Source organism: Arachis hypogaea, chromosome 19 (assembly GCF_003086295.3).
Source record: "Arachis hypogaea cultivar Tifrunner chromosome 19, arahy.Tifrunner.gnm2.J5K5, whole genome shotgun sequence".
Taxonomy (NCBI): Eukaryota; Viridiplantae; Streptophyta; class Magnoliopsida; order Fabales; family Fabaceae; genus Arachis; species Arachis hypogaea.
In genome coordinates this window covers 11,595,764-11,613,126 of record NC_092054.1, presented here as the reverse complement: position 1 = coordinate 11,613,126, position 17,363 = coordinate 11,595,764, and the positions used below count along the sequence as shown (strand labels likewise).

The 17,363-nt window shown below is 31.9% G+C and overlaps 1 protein-coding gene across 1 annotated transcript; it reads left to right on the top strand.

The window, feature by feature from the left end:
• The first annotated feature begins 6,539 nt into the window (after positions 1 to 6,539).
• On the top strand, positions 6,540 to 16,470 carry LOC112775083 (subtilisin-like protease SBT5.4). The gene is made up of 11 exons (XM_025818550.3): positions 6,540 to 6,622; positions 10,622 to 10,665; positions 13,183 to 13,241; positions 13,381 to 13,490; positions 13,587 to 13,684; positions 13,772 to 13,939; positions 14,222 to 14,318; positions 14,440 to 14,986; positions 15,062 to 15,156; positions 15,239 to 15,813; positions 15,929 to 16,470. Exons 1-11 carry the CDS (start codon positions 6,540 to 6,542, stop codon positions 16,468 to 16,470), a joined length of 2,418 nt encoding a protein of 805 aa, XP_025674335.2.
• Positions 16,471 to 17,363: the final 893 nt, after the last annotated feature.

Genomic DNA, 17,363 nt, shown 5'->3' with positions numbered 1-17,363 from the left:
TTACTATGTGGTGTGGACATGGATTCGGTCTCTTTGAACGAGTAAGGACTAAGGAAACTAGCAAGCCACGTTTTCTATTTGCGCAAGTTTTTTAAAACAAATGGTAATTTTAAAACAAATACTGGAAAAAAATTTACTGAGAATCAGGCTTCTCCTGACTCCTGAGGAAACTTCCATCCACATACACTGTACTCACTATTAATTCGTCAACAGAAAAAAAAAAGGTACATACCTACTACTATTATTCATCTAAACAAAAAAAGTTTTGTTAGGTAAATAATAATTTTTTAATATAAATAATAAATTTTAGAATTAATTTAATAAAATAAAAAATATTCTACTCTTAAATTACTTTCTAAACATTAATATTAGAATAACTATTTATACATATAATGAATTGAATATCCAATCATTGTTAATTATGCATGAATAAATCATAATAAAAAAAATAACTATCTAATTAAAAATAATGAATATAACCATCTGCATACTTATTGAATTGAACATCCGACAAATATTCTCATTGTCTACCTATACTTTCCGAAACAAAAACCATCAAACCACAAACTTGATACTTAAAAAGAGTTTTTTGAAATTTCAAATTATGACTTCATGAATTATTGGCACTATTATTGTAGGGTTCGATTTTTTATATCTCTAATTGTTACCTGATGGAAAACATTGTGCAGACCCACACACACATACCATATAGCAACACACAGTGGAATATAACTTAAATAGATTAGTTACTAAGTTTGTTATTATTATTGCCAGCTGGAAGTGATTAGTTAGAATTAAACTAGTCCTATATAAACTTGTTGCCGTAGTAATGGTAACTTGAGTTCTTTCACTGTAGATTGAGTTAATGTCAATTCCATTTCTTCTCTCAATTTCCTCTGTTCTTGAACTCTCTCTCTCAGCTTCGTTCACCTTCAACATGGTGCGGTGAGCGTGGAGATTGAAGAGTGTTCTAGGGATTGAGATTGAAGAAGGGGCTTAATCATTCAAACTTGATAATCAAAGACGTAAGTTCTGAACCGCTAGTTAGCGTGCAGTGATGGAACCAGCTCGCGGAACCGCACAGCCAGAAGCACGATCACCATTGGAGAACCTCGATCCTTAGGGAATTTCAGTCTTCTTGAATCAACTTTCTGCAATTCAAGCGCACATAAACAAAAGCAATGGAGGACCAAGCCAAGATCCTGCAAGTCCTTTTTACTTACATCCCTCCGAAAATTCAGGTATATCCATAACTCATGAAATTCTGAATGGAAGGAACTATGGAGATTGGAGTAGAGCTATGAATCTTGCTTTGAAATTAAAGAACAAACTTAGGTTTATTGATGGTAGTTTAGATAAACCAGAAAAGCACAATCCCCTATTTGAGGCATGGGACCGATGTAATACATATGTAGTTGGATGGATCAATCGTTCACTAGAACCTGACATTGCCAAAAGTGTGAGCTGAAACACCATAGCACTAGATCTTTGGGAAGATCTAAAACATAGGTACTACCAAGGTGACCGCTTCCGAATCGCTGAGCTACAAGAGGAACTGTATGCAACTAAGCAGGGAGAAATGAGTGTAACCATATACTTCACAAAATTGAAGATGATATGGGAAGATCTGGACAGCTTTAGAGCAATTCCTTCGTGCGAGTGTGGAAGAAATTACAGTTGTGGATTAGGAGTCATAAGGGACTTTAGAACTGAAGATCAGGTTACTCGATTTCTTAGAGGATTGAATGAACAATATGCTGGGGTTAGGTCGCAAGTCATGCTTATGGATCCACTCCCAAATATCAACACTGTTTTCTCTCTTCTCACACAGCAAGAGAGACAGTTTCAAAGCTTCGATTTTGTCTCAGAACCAAGATTAATAGCTCAGACAATCACTCAACCTGCCACTCTCTTGAACACTGCAGAGGCCTTTCAAGGCAGAGGGAGATGGAGGGACAGAGGAGGCAAAAATCCAGGCTTTGGAAGAGGACAGGGAGGCAGAGGAAAGATGCAATGCTCACATTGTGGCAAGACAGGACATGTTGTTGATACATGCTACAAAAAGCATGGATTGCCACCACACCTTAAGCAAAGATATAACACAGCATTCACCAACATGAGTTCCACTGAATTTGACTCTGAGAGAAGCAATGAGAATCTTAGAAACCCTTACAGTGGACAGGATAGTGATGTAACAAGTCTTGATTTCACACCTGAACAAAAATCAACCTTATTAGCACTTTTTAGCAAGGAAGCGCAGAAACCAAGTCACAGTGCTGATCCTCACAAAGAGCCTTTGCCAACACCTCATCCAAGTAAGTTGGTACATATTATGCATTTCACATCAAACATTCTCGCATTGAATATTTCAAATAAGAAATTTGCATCATGGGTAATAGACACGGGGGCAACTGACCATGTCTCTTACTCACTCAATGACTTTCATACATATCATGAGATAGCTCCAATCCTTGTAAATTTACCTAATGGTGCATTAGCCACTAGCAAAATTGCTGGAACTATCATATTCACAAATGAACTTTACCTTGTTGATGCATTATACATTCCCTCTTTTAATTTCAAGCTGATTTCTGTTTCTAAGGCCACATCACATTTGCATTGTCATATGAATTTTGATGACAAAAAATGTGAGATACAAGATACCAACTCGAAGAAAGTGATTGGAGTAGCTAGAGCTTGTGGGGGGCTTTACACACTGAACAAAGAAGCAGTGAGGCCTCACTTTGCACAAACAGCAAGCATTCTTACCTTGCCAAAGTCAGAAATAAAAGGAATAAACCTTTGGCATTTTCGGTTAGGACATTTACCTTTTGAAAGACTCTATGTAATGAAATCTGTTTTTCCTTTTATATATTGTAACACAAAAATTGATCCATGTGATATATGCCATTTTTCAAAGCAAAAGAAATTGAGTTTTTCAAATAGCAATACTATTTCAGCAAGCATATTTGAACTTCTTCATATTGATATCTGGGGCCCTCTTGCAATTCCTTCAATTGCTGGCCACAAATACTTTCTAACTATAGTAGATGACAAATCCAGATTCACTTGGATTCATCTAATGAAAACCAAAGCTAAAGCTGGCACAATAGTAAAAAATTTTGTTCAATTTGCAAAAACTCAGTTTAACAACCAAGTAAAGTACATCAGAACAGATAATGGGCCAGAATTTTCAATGAAAACTTACTTTGCTGAAACAGGAATAGTACACCAAACTTCTTGTGTTGAGACTCCTCAACAAAATGGAATTATTGAGAGAAAGCATCAACATATTCTATCTGTCACAAGAAGTTTGTTTTTTCAATCTAGAATCCCAAAATATTTTTGGAATTTTGCTATCCTCCATGCAGTTTATGTCATAAATCGGGTTCCAAGCACTTTTCTAAACAATCAATCACCATTTCAAATCTTGCATAACACTACCCCTGATCTCTCAACCCTTAGAGTGTTCGGTTGCTTAGCTTATGCTAGCACCATCACCTCCAATAGATCAAAACTTGATCCGAGAGCTCGAAAATCAATATTTTTAGGATTCAGGGAGGGTGTTAAAGGCTATGTACTCATGGATTTGAAAACTAGACAAATTTTTGTTTCAAGACATGTACATTTTTATGAAGATCACTTTCCCTTTTCTATTGAAACTGACCCCTTAACTACAACTGCATCTAATCAGCAACAATCCATGAACATTGACCCCTTTTCATATGACGTTTTTCAACCTCAAACACACCAAGGTCTAGCTAATCTTGAGCCACACCCAAAGGAGCATGACCTCACTAGTCAGCCTTCACATAATGACGTTTCTCTTAATGCAGACTCAATATCAATTGAGCCTTCTCACAATTCACCACCACTTACTATGTCTAACACTAACACCAGTAATGAGACAAGTCCTACAGTACCTATTGCTGAGCAGAATGTACAAAGAAGGACCTCGAGAATAAGAAAACCTCCTTCTTACCTTCAAGACTATCAGTGCTTAAATCTCACCACCAAGCCCGTCTGTTCTGTCAATACTCACTGTAAGTATCCTTTATCTAAATCTTTGTCATATGAGAAACTTTCCAAAAATCATAGAGCATTTTTTATTGCATTATCCACACATACTGAGTCCAAGCATTATGAGGAGGCTATGTCTCAACCTTGCTGAAAAAAGGCTATTAAATCTGAACTTGATTCACTTGATGAAAGCAAGACTTGGAAGATCACCTCCTTACCACCTGGAAAGAAACCTATAGAATGCAAGTGGGTCTTCAAGGTGAAATATAACCCTGATGGATCTGTAGAACGCCATAAGGCACGTCTTGTTGCCAAGGACTACACACAAGTCCCTGTTATTGATTATAGAGACACCTTTAGTCCAATCCTAAAGCTCACAAGCCTTCGAATGGTACTTGGATTGGCAGCAGCAAAAAATTGGTACCTAAAGCAAATAGATGTGAACACTGCATTCCTCCACGGAGATCTTGATGAAGAGGTGTATATGGTTGCTCCACCGGGACTGAAAATTGGCAAGGGACAAGTGAACAAGCTAGAGAGGTCACTTTATGGACTCAAGCAGGCCAGTAGACAATGAAATAACAAGCTCAAATCTGTTTTATTGGAGCTGGGGTACAAGCAATGCCGTTCTGACTACAGCCTCTTCACCAAACAATGTGAAACTGGTTTTACAGCAGTCCTAGTTTATGTGAACGACTTAGTACTGGCCGGAGATGACATTCTTGAGATCAACAAAATCAAAGGTGTCCTGGATGATCTGTTCAGAATCAAGGATATTAGGGACTTGAAATTCTTTCTCGGATTGGAGGTAGCACGTTCAGAAAAAGGGATCGCGTTGTACCAAAGGAAGTATGTTGTGGACATGCTTACTGACTATGGATTTGCCGACTGCAAACCAATCTCAACACCTATGGATTATAGTGTGAAGTTGAGTAAGGATAGTGGAACTTCTCTGTCCGATTCAGCTGAATATCGAAAGATAGTTGAAAAATTGTTGTATTTGACCAACACATGACCAGACATCAGCTATGCTGTTAGTCGGCTTAGCCAGTAGTTAGACAAACCGATAAGCTTGCATCTACACGCCGCTCATCGAGTCTTGCGATACTTGAAATCTGCACCTGCTCAGGGATTATTCTTTCCCATTTCTACTGATTTATGCATCACAGGCTTCTCTGATTCTGATTGGGCAGCTTGTCTGGACACACGACGTTCAACTTCTGCCTATTGTTTCTTTCTTGGGTCTGCTCTTATCTCTTGAAAAAGTAAGAAGCAGAATACTATTTCATGCAGCTCCTCTGAGGCTGAATATAGGGCCTTAGCCACAGCCACCAAAAAAGCTATCTGGCTAGGATACTTGATGGAGGATCTTGGTATGCCTCTAACTGAACCCATCAGCATCTTTTGTGATAGTCAATCAGCCATCTATATTGCATTCAACCCAGTTTTTTCACGAGAGAACCAAGCATATCGAGGTGGATTGCCATGTGGTGCGCGACAAGCTCATGGAGGGACTCATTCATTTGATGCCTATCTCGACCAAAGAACAAGTAGCTGACTTGTTGACAAAGCCGATGTCCCCTGCTGTTTTCTCAACACTTCACCGCAAGTTGGGACTGTTGGACATCTACACTCCCAACTTGAGGGAGAGTGTTACCTGATGGAGAACCTTGTGCAAACCCACACACACATACCATACAACAACACACAGCGAAATGTAACTTAAATAGATTAGTTACTAAGTTTGTTACTATTATTGCCAGCTGGAAGTGATTAGTTAGAATTAAACTAGCCCTATATAAACTTGTTGCCGTAGTAATGGTAACTTGAGTTCTTTCATTGTAGATTGAGTTAATGTCAATTCCATTTCTTCTCTCAATTTTCTCTGTTCTTGAACTCTCTCTCAGCTTCGTTCACCTTCAACACTAATTATTCATCTATCTATTTGTTTTAAAAATTCTATAATATTTTAAAACTCAACCAATATCTTAGAGTTGTACAATATTGGATCCACCTTAAACTCGATTTGGATTCAAAATATATTTTTAACTATTATTGTAGGGTTTGACTTTTTTATTCGGGTTTTTTTTTTTAATTGAGTTTGGACCATACTTTATTCTAGATAAATTCTAGTCCAAAATCATGTTTTATGACTACAACATATATATTTTTTTTAGTAAAATTAATAAGTAAATGTTATTTTTTAATTAATATTTTTATATTATATAATATTATTTTTACTTAGTAACAGTTTATTTTAGTATAAATATTATGTAAATATACTTATTTTAGTAAAACAAATATTTTATTTGTAAAATAAAGGATAAAGTATTAAATTGGTCCCTACGTTTAGATTTAATTTTGTTTTAGTTCTTAAAGTTTAAAGTGTCCTATTTGAATTCAAAAAAGTTTTATTTAGTTTCAATGTAGTCCTGCTGTGAAGTCAATGTTAAATAATTAACGTTACCGTTCCACCAAATCTTAATGTCCTTTCTTGAAGCAGAGATATAAACTTGCGAATGTATCACCACGAGTCACTGGGCTTGGTTCAAGCATATAGAGAGCATCTTCGAGAACTCGCTCTTCGCAAGGAAGTTTACTGGTAGAGATGACGATACTTTTATTCTCGTTAATTATTTAACATTAACTTTACGACAGGACTATATTAAAGCTAAATAAAACTTTGTTAGATTCAAATAGAACACTTTAAATATTAAATACTAAAATAAAATTAAATCCAAAAGTAGAAAATTAATGTAGTATATTTTATCCTAAAGTAAATTAACATATATAAAAGTTAATAAAAAGAAATGATTATTATTATTATTATTATTATTATTATTATTATTATTATTATTAAAATATATAAGTGTACTTATGAATTTTAAATTAAGAAAAGATATTTAATAAAAAAATATATAAATATAGCATGTAAATTTTCGTGAGGAAAAAAAATAAATATTAAAATGGAGAAATAGCTTTGAATATCCCCTGCTCTCCGTTGTATGTAAAGTATTACAGCGTAGGACAGATTAGTGTTGTTACTGTCCTCGCTGATTTAGTAGCTTTATATATTGTATATATAGAGAAATAGATTGTGACGAGAGAAGAGTAATTCGGAGGTACGAGGGAAGTGTTTGAGATGAGTCAATGTCTCAATCATATATGAGCTGAGACATGTGAGAGACATATGGAGCTTTAATTGAGTTAATAATAGAGTGATGGGGTCTTGGGCAGTTGCCCTATATTATGGAATGGAGAGGATCATGATTATTACCATGGAAATTGACGTGTAAATGAAAATGGTTAGATAATAATTTAGGTAAGGGAGTTATTTAGATAAAGATGTTTAAAGTTTTTTTTTAGAGATGTTTTTTAGTAATTAAAATTCAATACATATAATTGATTAAACCGTGTTATTTTTATTAAAATTAGATCAAATAAATTCATTTAGTCAAAAAAATCGATAAATTAAATTTTGAACCGATTTAAATTAATACTTTTTTATAAAAAATACTACAATATTCTTATTTTATATATATATATATATATCAATTTTAAAAATTCTAAATCCTAAGTCTTCTTTTTTTTTTGTGCTGTTATGAGATTAAGATTTCGAATTTTCAATATTATTATTATTATTATGAGTATTTTAGTCATTTTTTATAATAGAAGTATTGTAGTAATTATTTATAAAAAATATTAATTTAAACGAGTTTAAATTTTGGTTCATCGATTTTTTTGCCAATCAATTTATTTAATCTAATTACGAAAAAAATAATACGGATCGAATTAATCGATTATATATGTTAAATTTTAATTATTAAAAAATATTTTTAAAAAATATTTTAAAATTTTTTATCTAAATAACTCCTTTTAATCAAATATATCAAATTATTTATTTACATAAAGACAACTGTACCTAAATTTGTATCGATCGATTATTATAATTTCAAAATCATGGATAAGATCCTAGGTGCATGTTAAAGGGTTACGTTGGAGGGTTAGTTACCACTACTATAAAAGATATTATTAGTTTACATTCATCGTGTACAGAGTGTAAGGATACATAGCATATAAAAATATGTTTTATTTTTTATTTAAAAAAATTTGCAAAGTTATTTACCCTTTTATATATATATATATATATATATATATATATATATATATATATATATATATATATATATATATATATATATATATATATATATATATATATATATATATATATATATATATATATATATATACGTTCTTAATATGTATTTGAGTTTTTTCTGATATTGTTATGCTTGTTTTTTTTTAAGCTTTGTGTAGTCGAAATTCTTACTGATTTGAATGTTTGGTTTGATGTTTGATGAAAGTTTTTTTATGTTTGACTTCTCTCAATACCTGTTTTTAAGGATCATGTTGAGAGGAAAACTATATAAAGAAAAAAGAAACTGTTAAACGGATAATCTTTAGAAACTCCGATGCTAAAATCTAAAATTTGGGGACTAATAATATGGTCACTTTAAAAAAGTTGGTGGATTAATTTGAATATTTACATAAGTGTATTAATAGTTATATTTTAAAAAATAATGATATTGATTAATCATAATTGCAAATAATTTACATATTAAGATTAAAACTTAAAATATTAATATATAAATTTACGAGTTTAATTTTGATATAAAAATAGTATAAATAAGATTTATGTATTTATATATTTTTTTAATAATAATTTTTTTTAATAATAAATTTAAAAATTAATTATTTTTATTGATGTAATAATATATAAAAATTAAATTCATATTTTTGCGTAAAAATTAGAAATTCTTTTTTTTTTGGGTCTGGTATGAACATAGATTTTATCAATTTAAAGTTGTGAATTAGTAGGTAAACAGTCAAGGCACGCTTTTTTCTTTGTATATATTTTTTAAAACCTAATTGATTGAGAATCAGGTTTCACCTTGGCAAATAATCATCTAATAACTCTTAAACCGTCAGAGAGATAAGTACATAATATTAAACAAGAAAAAAATTATCAAACTTGATACTTATATAAGAGTTTCGAAATATCAATTCGCTATATGATTAGTATATAAATAGATTTTAAAGTCATTGCCATTAATTTGCTCCTTAAAAAGTTAGGACATTTGAAATGTTTGCTTTAAAAGTTAGTTGATCTATTTATTTATTTTAATTAGAAGTGATACTCCAATTCCAGATCTTTAAGTAAGTAGGGCTGCACATGAATTGGATCGGATTAAATATAGTCTATAATTCTATCCGATCTGCACTGTACTCATTAGATCAGATCGGATACGATATCCGCATTTTTTTTAAGTTGGATTCGATCTGCATATTTGCGGATCGGATATCGGGTTTATCCGCATAATTAAAAAAAATTGTTTTAAAGTTCTTTTTGGCTTTAGAAAATCTATTTTTTCACCTGTTTAATTAAGCCTATTTACTCCTAAAATATTATCAATAAAAGTTCTCTCGAATAACAAAAGAAAAATAATAACACAAGATCTAAGTTTAATTATTCTAAATTAAAGTACAACATAAAAAATAAAAAATAAGATATCATAAAATTCATAAAAGAACACACTAAAATTCATATCACATTAGGGTTTACTTTCTTAAACTATACTATTTATATGACACGTACGGATATGCGAATCTGCAGATCGGATCCGTGGATATCACTGCCAAATCCGCAATCCGATCCGATAGCTCTGCGGATCGGATAATATCCGTAAAATTCAGATCAGATGTGAATGATTACCACACATATGCAGATATTATTCGATCCATGTACAGCCCTATAAATAAGGAAGAGAGACTAATTAATGATTCTTATTAGGAAAAGTATATGGAACCAACTCCAAATCAGCCAAAAATAGAACAACTTAATTAATTATAAATATAGTAATTAGTTTTATTTATTTATGATTTAAAATATTAGTTATTAAATGTTTCACCACATTTAAATTAGGAGGAGATACGTTCAGTATCATTGCAAGGTGAATTATGAAAATTGATTCAATTAGCTTCCATCTCTTCACCTTCCTTTCCTTTCCAAATGCCTAAAACATGATAAATAAAAAAATAGATTCAGAACCATATAATTTATATAGAAAAAAAATATCCTAATACATAGAAATTTTGAATTCACCCAAAGACATTTAGCTTATTTTTTGCTAGTATCTTCTTAGTTTCCTAGCATTGGTATTCTTATTAAATACTATTTACACTTGTTAATATTTTAAATAAACTAACATTTTAAGCAGATATACATTCCGTACCCCCTCTCTAATTTTGGAACAAAATACAACTAATATAAATTTTTATTTTAGTATAATTTTCTTTTACTAAAATACTCTTTATTAAGAGTTATATACTTTTTTTTATACAAGAAATATGGTATTGATTAATTATAACTGAAAACTAATAAATTCAAATTAATTTCTTTTAGATAACCGATAAAAAAAATATTTTTTCTTAATTATTATTTATTAATTTTAAAATATTAATGTATAGTTTTACACTAAAACTGAAAATAATACTATATTGTTGTGTAATCACTCATTTGACTTTGATAATTAAAAAGCATTATTACTCATAAAGTCATCAAAGTTAACATATTTTTTTGTTGTCCAATTCAAGAAAATTATATCCCTTGGACTTGCTTTGACGAGTATTCGGTCCATCTCCTCCAAGTATATTTTATTAATAAGGGGAGGTAATATTTCATATCATAATTTTATTGTACTTCGTATCTAGAAGAATAAGTCTTTTCTATTTTGAATTTTTTAAGTGACACAATAGACAACCAACTTTTAAAACAAAAAACAGAAATATTTTTTTTTTTCAAGAATGAATTTTAAATATCAATTGTGTAACTTATAATCTATAAAACAGGTATATTAAGGTTTTGTTTGGTAAAATTTTTATTTTTTAAAAATAGCTTATAAAAACTAATTTTTAAAATATGACTTTAAAAAAAAGTGTAATATTTATATTTAGTAAAACAAATTAAAAATAACTTTTAATAAACATAAACAACAATAATTACGTTTGGTAAAATAGTTTTTAAAATTTAAAAATTAGTTAATATATGATGTTATATTAGACTTTTAAATTTTAAAAAGAATAAATCAATTTTAAAAAATTATATTCAAAAGTATCCAATTTTTTAAAAACGGTAAGTACAAGTACATAATCTTTCAAACATAAATGAGAAACTTATGCTTTTAAAAAACACAAGTACCTCTTAAAAAAGATTTACTAAACCAAACTTAAGGTAGGTAAAATATATGTAATTCAATCTAGTCTTTTAAAAAAATTTTACTAAACCAAGCTTAAGGTAGGTAAAATATATGTAATTCAATCTAGTCTAAAAATGGTTACATTGAAAATCAAGAGTTAATAATAAGCAAATCAAGTATAGAAATGATTACATTGAAAATCTCCAATCTGACACATAGAAAGTGAGGAAAATTCAATCTTATTGATTTCAAGTGCATTCAGTTCAGAAATATCCATGTTATATTAAATTAGTTTAAAATCAGTTTAACAATCACAATCCTCTAATAGACAATTTAATATTGTTAGATTAATATGTTAGAGCCATTTCTTATGAACCAGCCTTGAACAAGCCACTTATTTCACATAATTTTGTTTATCAACTTTCCTAAGATCATTTTAAGGTATCTAAATCAACCACCATGACATCTTACAATTTAGTGTACTTGCTAACTTCTTAAGGCTCTTGCATGCATGCATGGATACATGTGCTACACACCGACTACATTTTTTTAAATTTCTTCTTCCTTTACTTTTCTTTTTTAATGAATAACATTGTATATACCTACGCAAATAGTCGTCACTATTGGGTTCAGCGGTTCAGGTGCATTCCTTCGATGGCAAGAGCAACAACAACATTAACAATAGAATAATAGTAACAATAATGACATTAACAATAACAATAACAATAACAATAGCGCAATAGTAACAAAACAACATTATAACAACATCATCAATAGGAACAACAACATCAACCATAGAGCAACAAAGCAAATCAATGACAATAACAATTGTTTAATTAATAAAGACTAATTACTTCTTACTTGGTAAGAATAAATCCATGATTTGTATCAGGTTCAAAAGATAGAGATAGAAAAAAATAGAGGAAAGCAAATTTTGGTAATTTAATAAAAAGAAGCAAATAGTCCTACATACTAAATTAGAGTTTGATTTAGACAGCATGAAAGGAATTCCTTTCTTGTTTGTAAAAGAACTTGTTCTAAGTCTTAAAAAGGTAAATTTTAAGAAAGAAACCACATATGAAGTATAATTAGAGTAGTAGAATGACAATGAAAAGTATCTTCATTCACATCAGAGAGTGCTAGCATGTATATTTTTAATGATGTGAGATTAGATCTAATGATAAAAAATTACTCATTTTTCTTTTGTTAGTTAAATGATGGTCAAATTTTAATAAAAGTGCTAATTCTTTAAACTTTTTCATTCTATTGTTGTTCAATTTTAGAGAGTACCTTTGTATTCATCCATTAAAATATTTAGCCAAATTAATTCAATTGTAACTTAATTTTAGAGACTACTTTTATACTCATCTACTAAGATATTTGATACATCATTTACATCCTCATCACAGCTTATGGATCCTATTATGATTATTACTATTTCTATTAGTATCAACACTGACACAATTTGAAAATAAAAAAACTAAAAATTAATTTTTTAATTTAAATGCTTAACATACAAGTTCGTTGAAAAAAAAATAATTACTAACAAAATAGTTTTTTAAATATTCAAAGTTTACAATTTTGTTTTAAAAATAAAACAAAACAATATAATCACACAATCTTGACTACCTTCTTGTATAATCTCAACCACTTTTCAAAATTCAATCCATTCATATCTATATTTTTCTTAGTATTCAAAGTTTAAAATTTTATTAAATGATCAATCTGTTAAAATTTTCTTTAACAGCTTTTCAAAATTCAATCTATTCATTTCTATATCTGTATCTATAAATACACATCATCACTTTCTATCTATTATCTATTATTTCTTCAAAGGGAGAGATTGAAAACAGCAAAACAGAAAAAATGTGGTCCAGAAAGTATTCATTTTTTCTGTTATCAGCTTTTATTCTCCTTTCTCTCTTCCAAGTCCCTACTGGTGCTGCTCTTGAACTCAAGAAGGTTAGCATGCTTTTTATGTCCCTCCTTACTCATCCACTCTTCTATTATATGTTTTCGTTTTTTTGTTTTGTTACAATGATGTGTTACATTTATTTATTGATTTTTTCATTTTCTTTTTTATTCATGACAAAAATAAAAGTCATACATAGTGTACTTGGGATCACATGAACACGGTGAAACAGCTACAGATGCTGATTTCGATCGAGTCACCCAAACTCATTATGATTTTCTTGGATCCTATTTGGGAAGGTACTTAGTATTCACTAATCAATGTTTAATACTATTTGAACGTACTAATACTGAATATTATGCGAAAAAATTTGACTTGTATTCATTGCTATGCAGTTCTGAGAAAGCAAAAGAAGCAATGATTTATTCTTATACAAGATATATTAATGGCTTTGCTGCAATGCTCCGAGATGAAGTGGCTGCTGAAATTGAAAGTAAGATCTCAATAAAATAGTTGATGGTGAATAGAAAAAGATTTAAATTCTAATTTTTTTCCAAAATTACTGTGATTTTTTATGTAGAACATCCAGAGGTTGTGTCGGTGTTCTTGAACGAAGGATTGAAGTTACACACTACACGGTCGTGGGAGTTTATGTCAATGGAGCACCAAAGTGGTGTGATTAGCCCTGCTTCGGTGTTTAGCAAAGCCAAGTTTGGTGAAGATACCATAATTGGGAACTTTGACACTGGTAAATTTTACCTCTTTCTGCCATTATTTTCTTTTATTTTCTTGTAGCACGTCAATTTCAAAAGTGACTAATAAAAGTATCGTATACTCTGTCCTCGTTCCATTGGCAATCTCGCTGTCTTTAAATAAAATATAAAGACAAAAAAAATGCAATCACAATCCATTTTGTGAAAAGCATCATTTGTCTTGTTATGCAGCCATGTAAATCAATAGTTTATGCGCTGTGATTTCTTTCATTGTTCTACATGCTTTTCATGAAAGTTTGATTAAAATTTACGTGTAGGTGTATGGCCAGAATCTCCTAGCTTTAGTGATGAGGGCATAGGTCCTATTCCTTCAAGATGGAAGGGATCCTGTGAGGCTGGCATTCCTTGCAACAGGTGAGATTTTAACTTCTTTGTTTCTCGCCTTTTATTCACTCTCTCATTTTGTTCTCTCTATAAAGAACAGTAGTAGAAATCTTGAAACAGTAACAGAAATTTAACCATATCCTGATTACAGGAAGCTGATAGGAGCAAGGTACTTCAACAGAGGGTATGCTGCATATGCAGGGCCTAGTACACTGAAGAACGCTACTCTTAACACGGTACGAGATTATAAAGGCCATGGAACACACACACTATCAACGTTAGGTGGAAACTTTGTCCCCGGCGCTAACGTCTTCGGCTTTGGCAATGGAACCGCGGAAGGCGGCTCTCCCAAGGCTCGAGTGGTTTCTTACAAGGTCTGCTGGCCGCCAATTTTTGGCGCCGCTAGCTGCTTTACAGCTGATATCATGGCGGCTTTTGACATGGCTATACATGATGGTGTGGACATTCTTTCCCTCTCCATTGGAACGGTACCCATTCCATACTTCAGAGATGGTGTCGCCATTGGCTCATTCCATGCTTTCAGAAATGGAATCACCGTCGTGGTCTCTGCTGGTAACCAGGGACCAGAGATGGGATCTGTCTGTAACGTTGCGCCTTGGATGCTCAACGTCGCTGCAAGTACCTTGGACAGGAAGTTTAATGCTGTTGTTGAACTCGAGAATGGAAAGCGCTTCAAGGTAACAAAAACTTTCAAAAGGTTCAATCTTTTACTTAGACGAGGATATGAATTCTAATCTGTATATACTTTCAAGGGTGAAAGCCTTGCTCCTGGTATGCCGCAAAAGAAATTTTACCCACTCATCAGCGGTTTAGATGCAAAATTGGCTAATGCAACTGACCGACACGGGTAAGAATCCAATAACCTAATTCTGAATTTAATTTTCTAATTCCAAAGACAATAAATTGTTTCTTGTTTCGTTGTGGTGCAGTCTTATGTGCAAGATAGGAGCAATTGATCCAGAGAAGGCGAAGGGAAAAATATTGGTTTGTGGGAGAGGCAATGTGGCGAGAGTGGAGAAGAGCTTTGTGGCTATGGAGGCTGGTGCAGTTGGAATGATTCTTTGTAACGATCAGTTCAGTGGTAATGAGCTCATTGCCGATCCTCATTTCCTTCCATCATCACATATCACGTATGAAGATGGCCTGCAAGTCTTTTCATACCTAAATTCTACAAAGAATCCCATGGGATATATTGTTCCACCGGAGACCAAGTTGCATGTGAAGCCTGCTCCATACATGTCATCATTTTCCTCCAGAGGGCCCAACACAATCACCCCTGAGATCCTTAAGCCTGATGTCACGGCTCCCGGAGTCAACATCATTGCTGCTTTCTCGGAAGCAGCTAGCCCCACAGAAATGTCCTTTGATAACCGCAAGGCTCCATTTGCTGCACTGTCCGGAACATCTATGTCTTGCCCTCACGTCGCCGGAATCGCCGGCCTTCTCAAAACACTCCACCCTGAATGGAGTCCATCAGCTATCAAGTCCGCCATCTTGACATCCGGTAACAAAAATAACACTAGCTAAGAACTTATTTATCTAAATAAGTGGACATTTTTCAAAATAACTAATTATCAATTGATTATTTAATTTAATTTTCTTGTGGTGTACGTTTTCAGCTAGGACAAGGGACAACAAGGGTGAGCCAATGCTTGATGGGGATTTTAAAGCAGCAACACCATTTGAATATGGTTTTGGTCACGTGAGACCAAATCGTGCCATGGACCCTGGCTTGGTCTACGATACAAGCATAGATGATTACCTCAATTTCTTGTGTACCATTGGTTACGACCAGAAAAAGATCAAGCGGTTCTCCGGGACTCCTCATCATGAGTGCCCTGATGGAATGGGTGTCTTGGATGTCAACTACCCTTCAATAACGGTTCCCGTGCTGTACGGTCGGGTTACCGTGACACGCAGGGTGAGGAATGTGGGTTCGCCAGGGACTTACGTTGCAAGCTTCAACGACATTCCTTCGGGGCTTTCTCTTTCCGTGAATCCCAATGTGTTGAAGTTTCAGAGCGTGGGTGAAGAGAAGAGCTTTAAGGTCACAATGGAGGTTGCTAAGCCAGGTCGCTCTATAGTCTTTGGGGACCTGACTTGGTCCGATGGAAAGCATTATGTCAGGACTCCAATCACCGTTGGTGGAATCAAGGTTTAATTAGATTAGATTTTAGTAATCCAAATAGCTTATTTGGATGACATTTTTATTTTTATTTCCATTTTTCTCTCTTTTATATTAGCTTAGTTCTCAGCAATAATCCGGAGGTTGGAATAAGAAATTGGAAATAATGGAATTTCGAATGTTATTATTTTATTACTGCGCTCTCCGCCTATTAAAGTATGCATTAAGTTAAACTAGTTTAATACAGAGAAAAAGTAAACAATCCTATTAATTATAACTTCATCTAAAAAATACATCTAATATTAATTATATATTTATGGATTAAAGATACGTAAGTTAAGTTTAACATTGAAAAAAAGTCTACTACAAAAATAAACAAATTATAAAAAGTTAATCGTACAGTAAAAATATTTAATTAAAAAGTCATACATCAAATCCTAAACAATAATGAAAATATATTTATTTATTATAAATATTAAGTCTCAGAAATTAAATAAGGCAACTACTCAAATGAAGATGCTAAAAACATCTTTTTATGAAGATTCTTGTGTTAAAAGTGTACTTTGTTTGTTTAACCACACTTTAAAAAAAATAACACTTTTGTAACACATCAAAATCAAACCATACATTTCATCATCTAATGGTAAAAAAGAAGCATCTTCATATAAAGACAATAATAAAATCTTCATGGTAGTATCCACCATTAAATAATACCCAAACAAATAGATATCATTAAACATTAATAAAAAAATCACATACCAATCAAATATTAATAAATAAGCATTCGGCAAATACCGATGATTTTACATATATAATTATAATAAGATACAAAAAAATAGAATTTAGTATTTCAACTAAAATTCATAAAACAAAACAGTGATAAACAAAAATAATTTCAAATCATAAGAAAATAAATAAACTTCAACAAA